This window comes from Macrotis lagotis, chromosome 8, assembly GCF_037893015.1.
Source record: "Macrotis lagotis isolate mMagLag1 chromosome 8, bilby.v1.9.chrom.fasta, whole genome shotgun sequence".
Classification (NCBI taxonomy): Eukaryota; Metazoa; Chordata; class Mammalia; order Peramelemorphia; family Peramelidae; genus Macrotis; species Macrotis lagotis.
The window spans coordinates 14,666,860-14,691,056 of NC_133665.1; the positions used below are offsets into that span (position 1 = coordinate 14,666,860).

The 24,197-nt window shown below is 33.6% G+C and overlaps 1 protein-coding gene across 1 annotated transcript in view; it reads right to left on the reverse strand.

The window, feature by feature from the left end:
• The window catches only part of ZC3H7A (zinc finger CCCH-type containing 7A), an 80,153-nt gene that overhangs the window by 20,631 nt on the left and 35,325 nt on the right, over window positions 1–24,197 (reverse strand). Inside the window, exons 3-16 of the mRNA XM_074196414.1 lie at window positions 23,449–23,488; window positions 22,506–22,703; window positions 20,588–20,746; window positions 20,269–20,349; window positions 20,121–20,156; window positions 19,653–19,686; window positions 18,931–19,214; window positions 13,331–13,529; window positions 11,899–11,963; window positions 10,507–10,693; window positions 3,493–3,654; window positions 1,533–1,729; window positions 1,193–1,293; window positions 384–565 (exon numbers count right to left, since the gene is read on the reverse strand). Of these exons, the coding sequence (XP_074052515.1) occupies window positions 384–565; window positions 1,193–1,293; window positions 1,533–1,729; window positions 3,493–3,654; window positions 10,507–10,693; window positions 11,899–11,963; window positions 13,331–13,529; window positions 18,931–19,214; window positions 19,653–19,686; window positions 20,121–20,156; window positions 20,269–20,349; window positions 20,588–20,746; window positions 22,506–22,703; window positions 23,449–23,488 (1,925 nt within the window). The remainder of the gene's footprint in view (window positions 1–383; window positions 566–1,192; window positions 1,294–1,532; window positions 1,730–3,492; window positions 3,655–10,506; window positions 10,694–11,898; window positions 11,964–13,330; window positions 13,530–18,930; window positions 19,215–19,652; window positions 19,687–20,120; window positions 20,157–20,268; window positions 20,350–20,587; window positions 20,747–22,505; window positions 22,704–23,448; window positions 23,489–24,197) is intronic.

The window sequence follows — 24,197 nt, forward strand, 5'->3', positions numbered from 1 at the left end:
TTTTAATTATCTCCACATTAACCCCACACTTATTTAGCAGAAATTCAACAACATCAACCCACTAAATGATCCTTTATATTTACTTCCTCATCTAATACCTAATGAATATGGCAATACTATATTTAGGGGGGGAAAAAAAGAAATATTCAGCAAACAATCATTCTGAATTCCTAAGTAACCTTTCCTCCCAAGAAATCCATACCAAACTCAACAAATTTAAATTAGACTCAATGCAAGCATTTTTTTTAAAGTAACTCAATAGTATCACTTACCAAAATGACAGCTACCACAGTTCTTAAATTCTAACCTACAATTAATATGGACATTCACTTATATGATGCCCTTACCGTTTCAGGTAAAGCATATTTCCAGTTCTCACACACCTGTTTCCTTTTGTATTATCCAGACTTTTAGTTCCACAAGGCTATGTGCATAGTAACATTCATCTTCCCTTAAGCAGCCATAGCGAACTTCATGCCGACAGAGATCAAGTTGACACTGACTATGGAAAGCACGGATTTTAGAATACTTGACTGAAGTTTCTCGTAAAATGTGAACGAGGCACCTAATGTGAAAAGGAAGACAATATTTCGATTTTCTGCAAAAGTATGTATATTTGGGAAATGAATCACAAGCAAAAGTATTCTCTCTATTGAGAATCTATTTTTTTAAGGCAATTATACAACAAAAAGCCAACTTAAAAATAGTTATCTGGGGCAGCTAGGTGGCGCAGTGGATAGAGCACCAGTCCTGGAGTCAGGAGTACCCGAGTTCAAATCTGGCCTCAGACACTTAATAATTACCTAACTGTGTGGTCTTGGGCAAGCCACTTCACCCCATTTGCCTTGCAAAAACTAAAAACAAACAAATAAATAAACAAACAAGCAAATAAATAAAAAATTACCTGATGGAATCCCTTAAAAATAAGCAAAGTCACATAATGTTTTATTGGATACAATAGTTAAGTTAAAGAATATGATCTGACCCACTTTGTATTTCAATTCATGCACTTACAACAAGATTTTTTTACATTAGTGAAACATCAATTTTTCTTCACCTGGGAAGGTTACTAAATTCCTTTCTATGGAATATCTCTATGGCATTATCACTGCTACTATTTGGTACTTAGAAAGAAACTTTATGTGCTTTCTATTTTTCCATCATAGAAAAAGAAGAAAAAATGTCAACATACTTGTTGTCTTCAAATTCATGCTTTGTAACTGGGTGAGAACAAGAAGAAGAAATATCTTTATTTCTTCTGCTTATTATTCGGGGCTTATGATCAAAACATTTCTGAAACAGATAAAATATAACAGTTTATCATAAAGACAGAATCTAAGATAAAAATTCCCTACCCATCATAGTACTCTATCATAGTATTTTCAATGACTCATTGTCATTTTTTTCTTTCAAAAGGTTTTTTAAAGATTCAATTTGATAAAAGTTTGTAAAGAAAATGTACATTCAAACTGATGACTGCCAAAAAAGTCTCACCAATATTTTGTAGCAGAGGAAAAACTTGGAAAATATACCTCACAAAGGAATATAAATTCTCCATGATGTTCTTGAAGAAGTTTGAACACTGTGAAGTTTATCTTTCCACTGCCACCAAAAAGAGCCTCTCGACTAAATGCACCTTTTCGTTCCAGTGTCCACACATCAATCTCTTCTTGGCAATAGGCAAAAGTGCAGTGACCTGGATATCTACACTCTTCCTCAGCAGCAACATCTATAATAAAAACATTGAATTAGAAGAGTTTAAGGCATTTTGACAGTTTTAAAAAACAATTTATAGTTTACCATAATATAGAACAAACCTCAGATACAACACCACCATCCTTTTTACTTATAATAGTCCAGAGGCAGCTTAAAGCTACAGACCCCACACCCACATTTCAGAGGCATGATATTAACAAGTCTAAAAACATACTATAAATAACAGAATCAAATTTTTACATTTAAAATGTTGAGTCATGAATGAAGAGTCTTTATCATTAAAATGTTGCTAGCCCTAACCAAATTCAAAGAAGTATTCAGGTTTATTTGATATGAAAGGATAATACATTTCAAAAGAGGGCTGACAAGCAAAAGTCAAATTATCTCTGAAATAAACACTATGAAAAGAGTGACTATCTCTAAACACAAGGTTTCAAAGATACTAAGTTTCATCAAAACCTCAATCATTTCACTGATGTTATTCAAGCTTAGCTCCAGACAAAGGGCAATAGGACAGAAATAGTTCTTTTTAATTTATTTTTTAAGTACTGGGTCTCCCTATCTCATAAACATGGAAATGTTTATGGGCCTTACTCCTAGGTCCAAACCCATGATGATCAGCATGAGAGCCTTGACCAGGATGGTTCTACCCTCCTATAACAATCTGGTAGCTCCCCACTCATAGGGACTCATTCTATTTATTCGCAACGTACTACTGATTGGTGTAATTCACTGAAACTCAGAACTCCAGAGCTGGAGACTTTTTAACTAGCTGTCAGCCTCACCAAGAGCTGCGATTGCAGTCATAAACTACCACATTCAGCTTCTCCAAAATAATTCTTGAAGTAAATTAGGAATCAGTTAAGATATGTAGACCATAAAACACACATAAGAGACTCTAAACACCATGGCAAATATAGTAAAAGAAATATTTAAAACTCCAAATAGGTGTGGCTAGGTGGCGCAGTGGATAAAGCACCGGCCCTGGAGTCAGGAGTACCTAGGTTCAAATCCGGTCTCAGATACTTAATAATTGCCTAGCTGTGTGGCCTTGAGCAAGCTACTTAACCCCATTTGCCTTGCAAAAACAAAAACAAAAAAACACACAAAAAAACAAAAAACTAAAACTCCAAATAACTTGCTTCTAACTTTAATAATGATAAAGGTTATTTTCTGCCATCAAAGGATAATAACAACTGCTAGTCACAGGGATAATAATAATCTCAAGCACTCACATAGTACTTGGAATTTAAAAAAGCACTTTACAATTATTATCTCATTTAATTCCTATAACAACCCCGGGAGGTAGGTACTATTATTATTCTGAGCTATCAAATGAGTTTGAGCAGACAGAGATTAAGTGACCTGTCCAATATCAAACAGCTAGTGTGTAGATGAGGTCAAACTTAAACTCAGGTCTTCCTGATTCCAAACCTGATGCTCTCTATCCATTGCACAACTATTTTTGCACATTTTGCACAACTCACAACTATTTTTATTTCTTTTTGCTTATTAAGAGTGTAATCGGGGGCAGCTAGGTGGCGAAGTGGATTGAACACTGGCCTTGGAGTCAGGAGTACCTGAGTTCAAATCTAGCCTCAGACACATAATGATTACCTAGCTGTGTGGCCTTGGGCAAGCCACTTAACCCCATTGCCTTGCAAAAAACTAAAAAAAAAAAACCTAAAAAAAAAGTGTAATCAAAATGTTTGGGATATTGTTTTCATCATTTACTTAACTTTATTCAACCAAATGAAAAATAATAACATGAAATACCTTTGCATATATAATAAGGTCCTTCATAATTTGTCTTTGTTGGTCTCGGGCGTATTTTTTTCCATGATTTATCTTCAACATTCTTTATTCTACCAATTAAAATGTCTTTCTTACATTTATGATCCAAAGTAGGAAGGTAGGTATAATCCATTAATTTAGGCCCTAAAGAAACAAAAAAGAAACATAAACTTTAAAATGCTTTAAGTCAGTTATAATCACAAACTGACATAAAGGTAGAAGTCATATCAATTAAATTCCCACAGAAAATACCCAAATTATCTTCAGTACTCCCAAATAGAAAATTTTAAAACAAGCTTTCAAATTAAAGTGTAAAAATGTAATTTATGCCAGATTACAAAAGACACCTTACAATATGATTTCACTTTCCTTATAAACAAAAAACTAATTAAAATGTTCATGTCTTACAATATTCAACAATTTAAACATAAATATAAAGTTCAATATGAATCTGTGGCAGCTAGGTAGATAGTGAATGGAACACTGGTCCTGGAATCAGGAGGATCTGAATTCAAATCTGTCCTCAGACGTAATTACCTAGATGTGTGACCTTGGGCAAGTCACTTAATCCCATTGCCTTAATAAATTTAAAAAAAAAATATGAATCTGTTATCCAAGAATCCAAGTCTGTCCTCAAACAACAGCACCACCATCTCACTGATGAGATATTCAACTATATTGCCTTTCTTAAGATATAAAACCCTGGGGCAGCTAGGTGGCTGTGGATAAAGCACCAGCCTTGGAGTCAGGAGTACCTGAGTTCAAATTCAGCCTCAGACACTTAATAATTACCTAGCTGTGTGGCCTTGGGCAAGCCACTTAACCCCATTTGCCTTGCAAAAACCTAAAAAAAAAAAAAAGATATAAAAAACCCTGAACTTCCCACAGCATTTTTAAAACAAAGATATAGCTTAGGCTTTTATTTTGTTTTACATTCAATATTCTTTTGGAGACAACCATGATGTATTTTTTGATAGAACAATGCCTTAGATCCACGACATGAGAAAGCATTCACTTCCGATATATTTCCAGATTGCTTGGAATCAATCATACTCTATGCTTAATTTGGATTCTGCTTCTAAATAGATTGCTATGTACTTGGTCAGTTTTCTACCTGTTCAATTTTGGTGACACATCTCCCTCTACTTGATCCCCAAGTTGCCACTTACTTACTCTTCCCTCTAGGAGCTTGGAGAGACATGTTTCACTTTGTATGTTCTCTTATACAGTGTAGTTAAAAATAAAACTAGGAGCCCCATCATTAGCACTGAGATTTCTTACTGAATGAATGAATAAAAAGAAGCAAAATCCTGATCTGATCTGGGAGGTGCTGCCACTCTGGGGCTTATCTGCTGACTTTTTTTTTTAAGGTTTTTGCAAGGCAAATGGGGTTAAGTGGCTTGCCCAAGGCCACACAGCTAGGTAATTAGTAAGTGTCTGAGAGTGCATTTGAACCCAGGTACTCCTGACTCCAAGGCTTTATCCACTAGGCCACCTAGCAGGCCCCACACTGATGCTGACTCTTCCTAAAAGAAATGAAGCTAAATGACATCTTTTGTTTCCAGAAGTCTATTCTTTCCACCCCAACCCAAATCAGTGAACTATACCCTCTGAAAGAAGAAAAACTGTTAGGTAAAACAATGAGTGAGATAGCCTGTGAATGAAATACCTTCCCGTGAACCAAGAGACTCCCACTCCTCTGTCCACTGTTCCTTCCACATGCTTCTCTTTCACCTACAGCCTTGATTAGTCTGTCCTAAGGATTTTTCTCCTTATCTAATTTCTGCACTGATCTAGTTATGAAACTCCTCAGTTCAAATCTCTACAATAGTGCTTATGATGTGCCAAGTTAAGAATAAGTTCCTTAAGTATGGTATTCTAATATCTGCTCACAAGATAGTACCCTGAATTTTTAGACTTTTCTAGTATTATTTCATTTCCATGTAATTCCATACCAAAACAATCTGCATTTTCCTAACTGATCTTTTAGTTTAATCTCCCACTCTCAACCTAATGCTAGAGTTCTTAACCTTTTGTGTGTAATGAATCCCATTAATAAAACCAAAAAATTCCTTTGGAATAATGTTTCGAATGTACAGGGTTAAAACACATAGAATTACAAAGGAAACCAATTATAATGAAAAACAATTAGTAATTTTTTGTACAAATTAACAAACCCCAGGTTAAAAACACCTAATTTTTCTTTCTAACCATTCTTCTTTACAGCCAAACTCAAATGCCAGGACTGCTTGTCTGATTTCTCCAGATAACAGCAATCATTACTCACATCAGAATCCATATAATACTGCTTACCCATTAATAAACATATGGTAGAAAAACTACCATAAAAAAGATTAAGTGTCACAAGGGGTAGTTAGGTGGTACAGTAGATAGAGCACTGTCTCCCGAGTTAGTAGAACCTAAATAGAAATCTGGCTTCAGATATTTAGTAATTACCTAGCTGTATGACCTTGGGCAAGTCAATTAACTCCATTACCTTGCCAAAAAAAAAAAAAAGAACCAGAATAAGTGTCAAAAGCACCTGGTGGATGATAAGATCCATGAGGGCAGAGATTATGATTTATCTAACCTTTATGTCTCTGTCCAGGGTCCAGCACAATTAACTGTGCACAACAGACAATTAATCAATGTTTGCTGAATTGGATCAAAAGAATTCAGATTCACACAGATGAAGTAAATAATTAAAAAACATTCAATTACTTTAAAATTATTCCATACAAAGCCTTGTATGAGAATATGCTATTAAAATATAACTAAAATATAAATAATATGAAAATATTCTTACAAAAATATCTACAACCCAGACTATGGTTAAAAAAAAAAACACATGGACATACCAGTGTAATTATCTTAAGTGTACTATTCTAAAATCAATTCAAATTCAACCAAACTTTATTGATAGTTTTCCTGAAATTGCCAAATATATGAAATCAGTTGATATGATCAACATGTTGTTAAAACTCTCATCTAACTGATTATCAGCAAAGTTCAAAGAGCTTTTCACATTTGCTTAGTTCAGATACTGAATTTAAACCTTATATGATCTAATATATGAAAATGGACATATTTGTGACCAGCAACAATTTCAGAGGAAACAAGATCAAATATGTTACCCACCTATTGACAGAATTGTCAAAGAATTTTGGTGCAAACTGAAACCTATTTTTGACATATAGTGGGAATTTGTTTAACTAGCTATGTATATGTGTTACAAGAGTTTTTTTTCGGGAGAGGGGAATGGTTTGAGGAAAAGAAAAAAATGGATATTTGTCAAATGATAAAAAAATTGAATTTGAAAATGGGCACACAACCTAATGGATTATGGACATATGGGTCGTATTTTGTACAAAGTCTATGACACTGGATCTGATACCCAAATTTGATCAAATAAGTCTTTCAAGTAATATATCTATATTACACTGGTTTATGGAACATTATCAGATTAAGTATATTTTTAATTTTTGCCTATATCCCTTCAAATTCACTTCTTGAAGTAAGGTAAATTTCCTGATCATCACTTCATGATCTAGTCATAAGCCCTGCACTACCACTTACTATGTGAACTTCAGCAAGTCACTTAACCTCTTCTGTGTCTCAGTTTCCTTATCTGTAAAATCAAGGAGGCTGGACTAGATGTAGATGGCCTTTCAGGTCCCTTCTAGCTCTAATTATATGATTCTATGAAATGAAAAAATTAACAAGAAATTCATTCGCCTGATATAATACAATAAGGGACAAATGAAATGAAATATCTATCATCAACCCATAATTTATTAGTGATAAAAACTTCCAATCCAGGAAAGACACTAACTATGCCATGTTATTCCAGAAAAAAGAAGGAAAAAGAAGTTCAAAATTATATTTATTGTGGTTAGATGAGCTATATTAAGGATTAGCCTTTAGTGCTTATACATATTTTTAGCTTATTTTTTACTTTAAATAACTTATACATGCCAAATCTGACACCCTTTTTCAATCTTCATCCAGTCTCAACCCATCCGCTTGTTGACTGCCTTCTCTCCTATATACTCTTCTCTGAATGGTCTGGACAGTGCTTCTCTTGGTTCTCCTTTCACCTGACTGAATAGTCCCCCTCTTTACTGGATCATCTTTCATGTTACATTCCACTGTGGAATGTACCTTTTTGTACAGCAGGCTTTTCACTGTACCTGGAATGTTCCTTCTAATTGTTAGAATTCCTAACTTCCTTCAAGTCCCAATAAGAGTGCTGCCTTCTATATGAAATCTTCCCTGATCACACAACTCCAATTGCTCAATTACCTTTTTATTTTATACATATTTAGTATACACCTCTATGCCTGTCTATCCTGGGTCCTCTTTTCTTTTCTTTCTGCACTCATTCATTTGATGTTCTCATCAGCTATCATGAAGTTAAGTACCTCTATCTATGTAGATGACTACAAAATTTTCAGACACACACACACACACACACACACACACACACACACACACACACACGTCTTTCTCCTGAACTTCGGTTGTACATTTGACACTATAGATGTTCTGGTTAAACATCTCAAACGAAGATGGCCAAAACAACTCAAATCTGTTCTCCAAACCCATCTTCTAAATTTCACTGTTTTGTCTTTTATCATCTTTCTGGTCATTCAGGCTTACAATCTTGACAATATCTTCAAATTCTCAACTTATATGTGCAATTAGCTTGCAAATATATTTCTATGTACCTACACAACATCTCTTGTATTCATCCCCTTTTCTCTATCCACAGTCTTCACCCAAGTTCAGACTCTCATCACTTCTCACTTAGACTATTGCAATAGTTTCCTAAGTGGTCTTTCTCCCTCAAGTTTCTTCCACTTCTATCTATCCTCCAGAGCTACCAAAGTGAATTTCTAAAAGTTCTGGTCTAACCATGTGACTCTGATACTAAACTGACCCCAATTATTCCCTATTGGTTTAGTATCAAATATGAAGTCTTCTGTTTGGTATTTGAAGACCTTCACAATCTTGCCTCAACCTACCTTTCAAACCTTATTGTAGACAATTACGACCTTTCCTGAACTTTTTGGTCTAACTAAATGGACTTCATGCCACAAGCACTAATACATCCCCCATTTCCATGGCTTTGTACAGCCCTTCTGTATGTGGAAAGCACTCCTTCTTCTCTTCCAGTTCTTGGATTCCTAACTTTCTTCAAGTTCCAACTCAAGTATTTCTTTTTATTTCTGAAGTTGTTCCTGCTCACAGACCCCAGAACTGATAATTCTCTCTCCAAATTATGTGCTTTATAATTGAATATATTTGGAATATGTACACACTTCTCCTGAGAGAATATAAGTTATTTAAGAGCAAAGACTGTTTTATTTTTGTCCTTTCCACCCTAAAACATATAGCATGCTTGACATGATGCACTTATTAAGCTGGATCACAGATAGATCTAGACTAAACAATTTCAAATAGGAGATATCTGACAATGTCTAAATAGGTTAAGTTCTTTAACATACACATTACGAATTTTTTATCAAATAAAAAAAACACGTAACTTTTATAACTAACATCTCAAACCTGGAGGAAATTGCAAAAAAAAAAAAAAGAGTCCTAGATATGAAAGTAAATAACTATTTGTTTTCAGTCCAAAAGCCTAATGAATACCTAGAATTAATTACAAAGAACACAAGCATAAAAGATTGTGTATGTAAAGATTACTGATTATTCCAGATTATACTACAGTTACTCAACAAACATTAGTTAAGGGATCAGAATATAAAAAATGGCAAAAGACAGTTCCCTACCCTCAAGAAGTTTGATATCTGGGGAAACAAGCAAACAAATCTGTACAAACAAGCTATATTCAGGAAAAGTAGGAAAATAATTGAAGAGGAAATGTATTAGTATAAAAAAGACTAGAAAAGACTTCCTATAGAAGAGAGGTTTATACTTGGGACTTGAAAGAATCCAGGGAATCAAGGAGACAGGGCATTCTAGGCATAGGACACAGAGAAAATGCTCAGAGATAAGGGATGAAATATCTTGTTCTTTGAACAGCAAGGAGAAAGTGGTTCTGGATTAAAAAATCTCTAAGTATGGTGTAAGAAGACTTAAAACCTAGGTGGGGCCTATGTTAACAAGGATTTTGAATGCAAAAGGAGGATTTTTTATGTGATTCTAGAGGCAAGAGGAGCCACTGCAGCTTACTAGGTAGGGGGGAATAACATGATTGGACCTACATTTTAGGAAAATCACTTTGATGGTTAAATAGAGAATGCAAAAGGGAGATGATACAGGGAGACCTACCAGTAGACTACTGCAATAGTCCAGGAGAGATGATAAAGGCATGTAGCAGAGGAGCAGAAAAGAGAGATATTGCTAAAGTAAAATCAATAAGCCTTGGCAAAAGATTGGAAAGATAGTAAGGAGTTAGGTTGTCAGTCTAAGTGACTTGAAGGATAGTGTTGCCCTCAACAGAAATAGGGAAATTATTTGGGAGAAAATATTTTAAAGGAAAAGCTCTATTTTGGATATGTTGAGTTTAAGATGTGTCTTGATCATCCAGATTGAGGTATCTGAAAGGCAACTTGAAGAATCTAGATTAGAGGTCAATAGAGAGACTGGAGCAGAAAAGGGAGACTTGAGAATCTTCACCATACAGATGGTAATTAAATTCATGCAAGTTAATGAAATTACCAAATGAAATAGGATAAAAAAAGAGGATCCATGACAGACTAGTTTGACCTAGATGAAAATCAAGCAAAGGAAACTAAGAGGAACCAGTCTGACATGGACGAAGAAAAAGGAAAGAGCGATGTCCAAAAAAATCTAGAAACAAGTATATCAAGGAAAACAGGGTGATCAATAGTGTCAAAAGATGCAGAGAGCTCAAGAAGGATAAGGATTGAGAAAAAGCCATTGAATTCATTGGTAACTTTGGAGAAAGTAATTTCTGTGTTTTTTTACTACATATTAATTATATCAGTTCCATAGTCTTATCCTTACCTGATTTTAGAAAACAGAGCTGACATGCTTGCCGTAATTCATGAGATCCTTCAAGTGGATTTCTTCCAGCTACAGATGAAGATACTTTAGGAGACCCACTACTAAAAACATTTCCAAAATCATTTCTAGGTTGACTTGAAATTCCCAGGAAACTTTCAGAAGCAAACAAACTAGTTGGTCCATTCATCTGTGAGAGAAATAAGGGATTTAAGGATATGCTGTCTGTCACCTGCTTGATTATTTCATTATCACTGGGCAGCTAGGCGGTGCAGTGCTTAGAGCACTGGCTTTGGAGTCAGGAAGATGTGAGTTTAAATCTGTGTAACCTTGGACAAATCACTTAACCCTAATCGCCTCACATCCAGGGCCACCTCCTGTATCCTGATTCATATCTTGCCACTGGACCCAGATGACTCTGAAGGAGAAAATGAAGCTGGTGACTTAACACAGCCTCACCTCATTCAAATCAGTTCATTTCTTTGTCCGGCTATCATTTCCCTTGATGTTATGATCTTCTTAGAGAATTAAGGACAAACATCATTTCAATAAACCAGATTCCCTAAAAATATTTCACTTGTTAATGCTTCATGCAGATTACTACTTAGATCCTTAAACTTTTAAATTAGATCTGAATTCCATTTCTAAGGGTAGGGTTTTTTGGTTTCTTTTTTCAGAACAACCAATTCATTTAACTTTTTTATTATTCTCTTTGAAAAAAGAAAAAAATGGGGGCAGCTAAGTGGCTCAATGGACAGTGCACCAGTCGTGGAGTCAGGAGGATCTGAGTTCAAATTCGGCCTCACTTAATTAATTAGCTGTGTGATCTCAGCCAAGTCACTTAATCCCATTGCTTTGCAAAAAAAAAAAGTGAATTTCTGTCAATAACAAAATCTTTAAATACTTTAAAATTTAATGTTTGTCCTTCATTTTTGAAGAAGATCACAACATCAAGGAGGTGATGCCAAGATAAGCACATGAACTGGATTTGAGTGAGGGTAGGCACCAACCTCACTTTCTCCTCCTGAGCCATCTGGGTCCAGTGACCAGATATGAATCAATATGACTGGAGATGGCCCTGGATATGAGGCAATCAGGGTTAAGTGGCTTGCCCAAGGTCACACAGCTAGAGTCTGAGGCCAAATTCTAACTCCTGTCCTCCTGACTCTAAGGCTAGTGCTCTATCCAGTGCACCAATTCTGTCAAGTAAAGAACATAATTCAGTATGATAGGACCATTCTACCCATAAAGGGTTTACTACCAAAATTCCCAAAGATGATGACTTCAACAATGTTGTCCACACCATAAACAAACTCCAGTGTGTTTGATAACTTATTCAACTACTTAAGCTCCTTCTATTCTTCTATAATAAACACATTTATAAAAGACACTTACAAGTAAAATGGAAGAATTATTGTTGTTAAGCAGTGCTCCCTCTCTAGCAGTTGATGTGGGCAGATCTAAAAATAACAATAAAAAGGGTTCAATGGACTTTTTCTTCCTATCATGCAATAAGAACATAGTGATTTAGTAAATGGGTGCGGGTATCTCTTTTCATAGTTGCCTTCTTATATCTCAATTCCAAGGCATACTGAATTTTAGCGATTTCTAACTAATTGAATCTTCCTGTATTTAATGGATATAAACTTTCTTCTGGAAGCTAATGAAGTAAAAATCATGTCAATAAGTTTATGATTGAGTAGCAATTTCCAGATGTACTTGATATACTTCAGGAACTACAGGATCTACTTCACAAGTCATCAAGAACTACAACTTCAAAATGGCAAAGGAGGAAAGTACAAGGCTGCCTTGAGAAAAACCATTAAGCAGTAAAGTGTATTTTATAATAAACAATGCATAAAATTCATGGTAGTTTTTCTTTTCTTTCTCTCATTAATGATATAGCCTATTCCCTTTCTCCCTTTCTCTAAGAAATGTTATCTTGTCAAGTTTATTTTTGCCATGTATCTATATAAAGAAAAAAACATTATAACACAGGTCTTTTTAAAGTAACCTTGGCAAGCAATTGGTTTCTTCTTCAGTAAAATGAGGGGACTGGATGAGATCATTAAGGTTCCTTCCAACCCTAAATTCTAAATTCATATAATCCCAGTCAGGACAATGGGTCCCTGAAAATATAAGCAGTCACCATAGCAGATAATTCCATGGTTGATTTGCTGGCTACACATAAATGAAGTCTAAAATACATTACTTTCATGTAATAAATTTTTCTCACTACTAGTGATTTAATTTACTAATCTAATTTAGCAACTTATAAAATAGCTTATATTCCATATAACATTTATATAACTCACTATCAACTTCTTTTGCTTCAAGGGAACAATTTAAAATTTCCATTGTTTTTCTAAACACAATATAAAAGCTTTAAAATTTTTCTCTCCTAGACAAGTTAAATAGACCTTCCTTTATTTCCTTTATTCTGACTTTTTCCCAGAGTTTATTTGCCTCATCCTTTTCTTTAAGTGAAGTTTAAAATTAAAGTCATTTTTTGAATTAATTCATATCAGTATACATAAATTATTAAAACACTCTATACTGATCCACTTTTCCAGGAAGAAATTGTTTTGAGGAAATGAATTGCAAATGATAAATACAAAATACTAGCTATACAATAACAAAATGAAAATTTGTATTTCAAGAAAAGGTAACTTTAAAACTTAAATCTAAATCTCTGAACTATAAAATTGAATAATAAACTCTTCCTAGAATCTACCACTAAGAGGAAAAATTTTTTAAAGCTATCAAGCAATAATTTCATTGTTTTGAAAATAAACCTGAAATACTTCAAATACGATTCAATGTTTACCTCTTTTGGAGTCACTCATTGAAAATGTATTTAAAGAAGAACAAAATTCTTCCAATGATGAAGTCAAAGGCTGTGGATACATTTCTGAAAAGGAAGATGCAGGAACATACCCTGTACATGATCCTAATAAAGGTGCAGAAAAGGGTATACTAGGAGTTACACTAGATGTTGGAATGGATCCTCTAACTACTGAAGCTGTCTAAAAGAGAAAACATAGAGAAAAAGTATTTTTACAACATATACAAAAAGAAAAATATTTAAAACCTAACTTTGGAAATGTGATAACATATAAAAGAGTTCACCTCACAAAAAAACAAAAAAAAAGCTAATTTAAATTATCATGAAATAATACTTTACACCAATAAAATTGATAAAACCAAATAAAAATGACAAAATTCAATGGTGGTGGGGCAGCTAGGTGGAACAGTGGATAAAGAACCAGCTCTGGAGTTAGAAAAACCTGAGTTAAAATCCTGCTTCAGACACTTAGCTGTGTGACCCTGGGCAAGTCATTTAACCCTAATTGCCTCAAAATAAAAAAACCAACTCAATGGTGGTGAAGTTATGAAAAAAAAGTAGATGCCATACCTTGCTCTAGGGAAAAGACTGCATCAGCTTATTTAACAGAACAAGAGTGACCAAACTAATCACATATTTGAACCACTAAATCTCACTATTAAAATTATAACCCAGGGATATAATTACAAAGGAAAGTCTGTCAAAAGCGACGTTGCTGAAATAGAAAGACTAATAATCTGAAGACTGTTTATTTCCTAGATAACATAAAGGAAATGACAAGAGTGTATTATAAAGATCTTAGAACTCTATGTCTCTATTAAGCATGACAAATGAGGAACATTGAGAAATTTGAGGGTTATGTGAAATAACATGAAGAAAAAAAGAATGAGAAAGACATAACAATCCTATAATAATAAAAATATACAAAAATCAATGTTTTTCCTTAAACTATTGAACCCAGAAATATACATAATACTCCAGATGAGGTCTGATGAGGACAAAGTACTGTGATACTATTATCTTCCTATTCTTGAAACCTATGAGTCTCTTAATGCAACTTAGGACCACATTTACTTTTTTTTGGCTGCAACATAAACTGCTGACTCATAGAGTTTGCAGGTCACTAAAACCCCAAATATTTAACTACTATCAAACGTTGCCTTCCCCACTGTATATGTATAAAATTTATTTTTTGTATCCAAATATAAGATTCCACATTGTTACCAATTTATCTAATTAGATTCCATCTGATACCAAGATGTTTTTGGATTCCATTCTTTTCATTGACTTTACTATCTCATCCAACTTTCTGTCATCTGCAAATTATATTTATCCAAGTAATTAATAAAAAATATAAAACATAACAAGACCAAGCACAGATCCTTTAGGGTATTCCCAGAGTCCTGTCTCATTAACCCTAAACCATTAACAACTATTCCTTCAGTCCTCATTGTTTAATTTATTTACCTACATATTCTCCACAAAATAGTGTGACAAACTTTATCTGAGATCAGAAGAGGATCTAAAGGGAATCACCAATGCTATAATTATTTAATTATATTATAAAATTATAGCATATAATTTTGAATACAAAAATGATAACAATTAGAAAAGTCATTAGGATAAGGATACAAAGCTTAAACAAAGAATAACAACTAGAAATCAGATGACCCAATTTGAGATTTTTTTTTTGAACTCCAGATTTGAAATATCGGTAAAACTGCAGGCAAGATAAAAAAAAAAGGATCTTTGGCAAATATTTTAGCTTTTGGATAAAATAATATTTGCAATGGAATGCAAATGTTATTTTATCCAAAAGCTAAAATCACTTTTGTCTGTAATAACAACATTTACATAAGGTTATTTATATATTCCCAAAGTGCTTGTGTGAAGAAAAAAAAGTCTTATGGGAACAATTCTATGAAGTTGAAGAAAGCCCATAAGGATAGTACTAAAATCTTACTGTCATGTAAAGAAGAAAATACCCATTCAGATGGATTTACTTGTAGGCCTATTTTTTTAAGTGGAGATTCAAGGTTTATCCCTGCAACGCAGCACTTTGGGATTATATTCTAAATAATTTGACATCCCCAATTTATTTCTAGAATTTTAGAATGTAAACAACAATCTAGGGAAAAACAAGAGATAAAACATAAGTACTTAAACTCCCACCCCTTTGCCTTTGGCTTCCTATAGGCCTCCATGGCAGCCCTCCCTAAAACCCATAAATTTTAGTCTTAATGTATGAGAAACCGAGTAGACCTTACTCATTTGAAATATCACTAATACACACACACACACACACACACACACACACATATGCAGATGAGATGATGTGGATACATGTAAGACTGAACACTAGAGATAAGAGCTGTTTTCCCAGCTAGTTTGATATGAATGACAGTCCTTCATTAAACATTTCTTAAGCTATGAGCCAAGCCCTGGAAATACAAAGAAGGCAAGAATACAGTCCCTATCTACAAAGCACTCACATTCTAATGGAATAGATAATGTATAAATTGCTACATACAAACATAATATGTAAAGTGTAAATAGAATATAATTTCAGAGGGAAGGCACTCGTATCAGAGAACAAGAAAGGATTCTTGCAGAAATTGGTAATTAAGCTTAGACCATAAAAATCACGAGGTTGAAGCAAGGAAAGAGGACATTTTATACATAAAAGATAATGGCTAAAAAGACTCAGGAATCAGGAAATGAAGTGTCATAGTTAAGGAATATCAAAAAGATTTTAAATGTCAGGTAGTGGATTTTATATTTGATCCTAGAGATCATAAAGATATGAGTGAGAGGATAAGAGAAACATAATCAAACCTTCATTCTAAGAAGATTACCCTGGAAGCTGAATGGAAAATAGCTTGGAGTAGGGAGAGACTTGAAGTAGGGTGATAAGGACCTGAACCAGGATGATAGCTATGTAATATATAAGAGATGTTATGGAGATACAAATGAGAAGTTATAACTGACTGGACATGTGGGGTCCATTGAAGTGAGGAATTAAATGTTTTTATTCTTAAAATTAATAGGCAAACTGTGAAGAGGAGAAATTATAGGAGAAAAATAATGCATTGTTTGGGATATATAAAGGTTGAGAAGCCAACAGGACATGCAAATATTCAAAAAGAGAATATCCCAAAGATAGGAGTTCAGGAAAGAGAATAAGAGAATAGGCCTGGATATACATTGAGATATACACACACACACACACACACACACACACATATGTATATATATATATATATATATAGACACACACACACATATATATAGGAAACATCTGTATAGAGATAATTAATTCATAATAGTCAATGAGATGAGATCATTAAATGAAAAGGAATAAGAATATCTTAACCTTTTTTTATATCATGAAAGTCTTTGGCAATCTGGTAAAGTTTGTGGACCTCCTCCTCAGAATATTTTTAAATGTATTAAAATATAAAATACAGAGGGTTGCAAGATAAATCTACTATATTGAAATCAAAAGTATCTTTTAAAAACTAGTTCACGGGGCGGCTAGGTGGCGCAGTGGATAAAGTACTGGCCCTGGAGTCAGGAGTACTTGGGTTCAAATCCGGTCTCAGACACTTAATCATTACCTAGTTGTGTGGCCTTGGGCAAGCCACTTAACCCCATTTGCCTTGCAAAATCCTAAAGAAAAAAAAATTTAAAAAAAAAAGCTAGTTCACGAGCCCCCTGCCTTAAAACCTCCAACACAAAGAGAGGAGAGGGGTGGGTTCAAGACAGAAGCTTGAGGAATAATCAGTTAGTAGACATAACTTAGATGAAGATAAAGCAAAGTGCTTTACAAATATTACTAGATTTGTATCTCACAACACTCCTGGTATTATTATCACTTTACAGTTAAAGAAATTGAGACCCTCAAAAGTCATATGACTTGCCAAAAAAGTCACACAACTAATAAGTTATCTGAGGTTACATTTGAACTTCTAACTTCAGGACTAGAGTATTATCTACTAGGCCACCTATCTGCCTGGAGGGTTTAGAATATTAGTAAGGAAAAGAATCATTTCTTCATGTGAGACAGGGGTAAAGATGTTTGAGTAATGTGATATAAGGAAAGAAGAGGACGTTTTTTCAGTGAAGTATATGGAGAGTTCCTCAGCTAAGATGTGCGTAAAGGGATAATGTGGGAAGATTACAGAGTTAAGAATGTTTAGAACAGCTAAAATAATAGGACAGCAAACTGATCAGGGAAGTCTAATGTGGTCTTGCTGCATTAAGGGTCCAGATGAGATTCTTTAACACGTTTAAAGTGAACCTAGTCAGTCTAAAATAGTGGATACTGAGTATTAACCAAGGGGTTAATACAGAGAAGAAAGGAGAGTACAGTTGGTGAAGAGGCATGACCAGGGAAAGAATTGGGTGGTGGAAGGACTAAAAATCATTAGTAAATTTGAAGAAGATAAGGCATTATGATAAAGTTTGTCCTTCATTCATGAAGAAGACCATGAGTTCAGGGAAGTGATGCTATGACAAGCAAATGAATTAAATCTGAGTAAGGGAGATGCTGTGCTAAGTCACCAGTCTCACCTTCTCCTCCAGAGCCATTTGGGTCAGTGGCCAGATATAAATCAGGCTGACTGAAGATGGCTCTGGATATGAGACTATCATTGGTTAATTGACCTGACCAAGGTCATACACCTAATAATCAAGTATCTGAGGCCAAATTCAAACTCCTATCCTCTAGACTCCAAGGTCAGTGCTCTAACTATTGTGTGCCACCTAGCTACCCCCAAGGCATTGTTAGGCAAAGGGAAAGATGAATAAAAGATTTTGATCACATGAAAGAATTTCAGTTCATAAACATGGAAGTGGAATACTTGCAGGTGAAGACAAATTCAAGGGTAAATTGTGTGAATGGTTAAGGTGGAGGGCAGCAGATGATGAAAACTGAGTATAGTAAGAAGAACCACAAGGAGCATAATAATATTTGTTGAAGTCCCTAACATGAGAAGAGGGGTTGTCATGGAGAAAAAAGATCGAGCAGATCAACAGACAAGGACTGACAGGATCTGAATTGGGTGATATAAATAATATGAACCTTAAAGAAGGAAAGATTACCAAGAGATGGTAGTGGAGGGAGGGTCTGTAAAAGGTAACAGCATATTCTAATTTCCCTTACTGTGTCTGGTGGTATGAAGGAAAAGACAATTAGTACTGGAAAGGGTGAAATGCCAGAAGATGGAAGGAGGAAGAAAGGAAAAAAACTTTAAAATGAAAAGTTTAAGATTTATAAACCTATCTTGGGTACTTCTGATTGAGACAGTGATGTTCATATTTTAATTTTTAACTTTAAAATTAATGGGAACTCATAAAACTTGACATGACTTGAAAACATGACTACAATAGATAAAAATGTCTTTTCCAAAAGTCTAAAATAACTTTATTATACTAATTACTATTTTAAAAAAGTAATTTTAAAGGTAAGAAACCTAAAGCTTAACATACAAAATGTACAGATTCTTGCTAATTTGTATTTTTTAAAAACATTACTGATCCCACCTTTAGAGAAACAAAGTAAGTAGAATTCTGAAATTTACCAAAATAGTTTCATCAGCTTCGGGTGCAGAATCAAGTAGTTCATCTATTTCATCACCAAGGACAATATCTCCATCATCTAAATATGTTTCAGGTAAAGTAAAAGAAATCTTTCCCCCATTTGCCAATATGGCAGAAGGCAGAGGACTCTTTTCCATTTGTAATGGTAAGACAGGAGTTAAAGGTGTAATAGGAATTGAAGTCAATTCATTTGATAATTCAGGAGCAAAGTCAGGAGGAAGTAGAGAAATAACAGGAGCAGTTTCTTGCTTTGGCTCTGACAAATCTGAAATAGTAAAAGATTTTTTTTAATCTCATCTCATTTTTGTTTATTAGTAAATATTCCTAATATTGTATACCTTTCATGCTAACAGACAAGTGCCATAAGACAAATGGAATGATGGGATAAAAGTACAATTTAAAAGATGATTCTTAATTATTCAAAGATCATTTATTTCACTTGTGGATAACCTACCTTTTGAACATATAACTAAGCATTTGCTAGTACTGAAAGGAGGGTCAGGCCAAAAAAAAGAAGATAAAACTCTGATTTCAATCACTCAGTTTAACTCCTAACAGAACAGAGTTGATTATGACATTTCAAATATATATAGTTTTGTGACACATAATAATGAACATAACAATTTAATTTGATAAAACTTGATATTTCTTAAAACCTATATAATTTGTTTTATTTTAGTTTGTACAATAGTTCAAAGCTTACCTAACTCTATATCTTCTATAGAGCTCTTTGAACCCTATAAAATAAAGCAAACAATATGTTCATATTTTAAAGAGCATTCATTTATTACTTGAAGTGTTTTCTGTGTATAATGTATGGTATTGGCCATTATTTAATCGAATTGTCATAGAAAAACAATGGGAAAACAAAATTATGGAATACAGTGATGTTTAAATATTACACTAAAATATTACAGGAGAAAATATTAGTTTCTATTCCAAATTAAAGGGAAATTTTATCATATAATTTTTTTGGTTTTGTTTTGTTTTTTAGGTTTTTGCAAGGCAAACGGGGTCAAGTGGCTTGCCCAAGGCCACACAGCTAGGTAATTATTAAGTATCTGAGACCGGATTTGAACCCAGGTTCTCCTGACTCCAGGGCCAGTGCTTTATCCACTACGCCACATAGCCGCCCCTGTCATATAATTTTTTGAATAAGTTTTAACCTTACCTTGGTTGCTACTTCCCCCGGAATTGAGTTTGAGAACTGAAATAAATTTAAACAAATAATTTGAGAACTGAAATAAATTTAAAACAAAACTCACCCAGTTAGGAAAACTAAAGTCAGAATATATAAAAAGTAGAATCTTCTACCTTACCTTTGCTCTGACATATGCTTTCCTTATTTTAAATCCTAATTTCTGGGCTAATTCTTGAGTTAATTTTATCACACACTCATCCTGAAAAGAAAAGAGGTAAACTGAGAAAGGAAAGAAAGAAGTGGAAATAACACAAGATGAGAAATATGAAAAGTAACTGGAAACCATTTTCTAGCAATATGCTGGTTGTAATTATTGTAACCAACTAAAACCGGATGAAATCTTAACATTTAAATTATTTCAGTAGGATTGGTATGACGAACACTTTTATGAGAAATGAATTTTTCTAATATAAACAAATTTTTAAAAATTAACATACCTGAGGCACTGCCAAGGAACATTTTGCTATTGCATCATAAGCTTCTTTATATCTTCCTAAATCACTTAAAGCTTTAGCTTTCCGATAGAGGGCTCTACAGTTATTAAGATTTAAACTTAAAACTTTATCACAGTCTTCTAGAACTTTATCATTCAATCCCTAAGTGACAAGATAAGAAAGATCATTTAAAATTAACAATGAATTTATGTAATATAAAAATATGCATAAAACACTAAATTTATAAAATGCTAATTACTAAATACTAAAAAGTCAGCTGACTATATATTTACATGATAAAAAATATCTAAATCTATCATGTGATTTTTTTCCTTCAAAGTTATTTTTTATTTTCTGAAGGGACTGAATAGCAAAACAAAGAAAAAATATGACTGCTCTATTTATGAAATGAAGAAAATCATTAAATATATATTTCAGTAATGATGATATTTTTTTCTTTCATCCATGACATGCAAATGAATTGGATTTGAGTGAAGGGGTGGCTGTACTAAGTCACCAGAATCTTACATTCTTCTCCAGAGCCCTCTGAATTCAGTGGCTAGGTATGAATCAGGACACCTGGAGATGGCCCTGGATCAGAAGCAATAGGGTTAAGTGATTTGTCCATAGTCACATAGCTAGTAAGTGTCAAGTGTCTGAGGCCAAATTTGAACTTAAAAGTTCTCCTGACTCTGGGGCTGGCGCTTTATCTACTGCACCATTTGGCTGCCCATACAATCATAGATCATGAGCTGGAAGGTACTTACTTGATAGGTCAACTAATCTAACTTACAACCTATATGATGAGGAAACTAAGGCAGAAAAAGATTAAGATACTTCACAAAAGGGGTGGCTAGGTGGCGCAGTGGATAAAGCACCGGCCCCGGAGTCAGGAGTACCTGGGTTCAAATCTGATCTCAGACACTTAATTACTTAGCTGTGTGGCCTTGGGCAAGCCACTTAACTCCATTTGCTTTGCAAAAAAATAAAAGATACTTCACAAATTTCACAGAGGTAGGACATGGCAGTTAGAATTTGAATCCTGGCCCTCAGATTGCAATCTAGTCCTTTTTCCATTATACTAAATATTTTTATCTACTGATTAATGTACATTAATACCAGAAATACAGTCATATTTCTTTATAAAATTTATGGTTTAGTTAATGAAAACTGCTTTACACATATGTTGTCTTACATGATCCCTCTAAGAGAGATGCTATTATTAACCTATTTTACTGATAAGGAAAAAGAGAAAGGTTAAATGACTTGTCCATGGGTAACACACATAGAACATGTCTAAGACAAGACTCAAACCTATGTATTCCTCATTTCAAGTCTACCACTTTGTACAATGCATAAAAGAATGAGCAAACAAGGAATTTAGTTAATTTAATATTTAATTAATTTAAAATACACAAAAGATGCTATATATCAAAATGGTGACATTTTATGAGATTATTTGTTCTTTGTACAAAGACAGTTTAATTTATGAGATTAATTGCTCTTTGTTGGGTTTTCCCCCTTGATACTTTTGTTGAAGTGCTAAGAGCTCCTGGTGAGGAGTGTTGAGCAAACAGATTGTTAAGTTAAATGAAATCTCAATCAGGTACAAAATAAAACAATCAGTGCTGAACTAGGAACATGTTGGAATAATATTTATTTCTGTTTAAATACATCCTCAGAATTTTTACATATAGGCCATTTACAGAGTAAAATAATAGAATAAAAATCTTTCAATGTTATAGTCAAAATATTTTTTAAAGTTTGTTTATCTATAATAATTAGTATATTTCCCTTTAGAAGGAAAATGGGAGAAATAGGTTTAATTTTGATAGTTCCTAGATTACTTCTGAAATTATATATTATACTGTATCTGTTTTTCACAGGGCTATTTTTTCTCACCTTGAAAAATTCAACTTACCATATTTGAATAGCATGCAATACGATTTATATGCAGCTTTTCTAATATTTCATTAGAAATTGCAATTTCTTCAGATCGTGCATAATCAGCTATATTTAAAGCTTCTGTATACTGACTTAATGAGCCATTCCAGTCACATTCTTGATATATATCATTTCCTTCATTAAAGAGATTTCTTATAAGTGTCCACAAAAACACCTAAAAAAGAAGAAAATTTTAAATGGCAATATTAATTAATGATATATATTTTAGGGAGCAAAACTTGACAAAATTGGTCATTTATACAAAACTTACTACTGGAACCTTATTAACAACCAAAAAGATCAAGATTGTCTGAGTGAATTATTGATAGCAGCATGAACAAGGAGATCTGGCTTATGAAATGAATAATCATTATTATAGCAATGAACCCTAAGAGTTTATTAATCTAAATGTTCTAAAACATTTTTATGAACAGTTTCTATAGTTCAAAAATACAAGGCATTTAAAGGAATCAAAAAACTCAAAAACTGAAAAATCTGTATTTGGACCAGAAAGACTTCTGAACAGTACATATGGGGAGTGGGCTCCCTTATATCATTATTTTTTCTTTTTTTCTAACTATGAAGTCCCCTTACTTGATAGCCTCTTACTTCTCCCCACTTATTCCCTATTTTCATCTTTCTCAACTTATCTCCCAGTTTCTATTTGAATAAGAAAAAAATATACTATCCCACTTCTAAAAAAATTTTTTTAAATGCTGTCACATTTGTCTTTAGTGAGCAATTTAATTGCTAGATGTGATAGCCTTTAATTAATTTTCAAAGGTTTCATAAAACAAAATAATACATTAGAAAGGAGGAAATATAGAAATAAAAAAGCATTTTATATAAAAAAATTATCCTCATGCATCAACACTGAAATATAAAGCAATGAAACTTCAAAGCTTTAAAGCATCCATTACCTCATACTGTTCCTGTGTTCCTCGGTATGGTAAAGGTGACCTAACAGAGAAACAAAATTAATTTCCCCACAGGTTTCATTATCAGTCTGATCCAGCATTTATTTAGTTAACCATCAGTTTCATATTAAAGTTATTAAGCTCATTTCTATGTTAAGAAGACAATTACACTAAATTCTTTTTTGTAATCACCATTCAAAATTTACACCTAAAGCCAAAATCTCAAAGAATGTAGAATTTGCATCCCTCAAATTACAGTGGGAGCAACTTTTTTTTAAACTTGGGAGCAACTATTAAAAAGAAAGGCTAGTTTTTAACTTGCATGAATTGATCTGAGTGAGATGAGCAGAACTAGAAGAACATCATACACTTTAACAACATCATACACCTTAACAACATGGGGTGATGATCAACCTTGATGGACATGCTCATTCTATCAGTGCAATGGTCAGAGGCAATTTTAGGGGATCCATGATAGAGAATACCATCTGTATCCAGAGAAGGAAACAATGGAGTTTAAATGAAGATCAAAGATTGTTATCTTCAATTTTTTAAAAATTGTCTTATGTATTATATAATTTTGCTATTTCTGATATTTTTTTTTCTCTAAATACATTCAATTCTGATCTATGCATATCATGGAAACAAATATAAAGACTATAACATATTGCCTTCTGTGGGGGAGGGGGAGAGAGGGCAGGGAAGAGAGGAGGAAAACTTGTAAAATTCAAAACCTTGCATAAAAAAGCTTG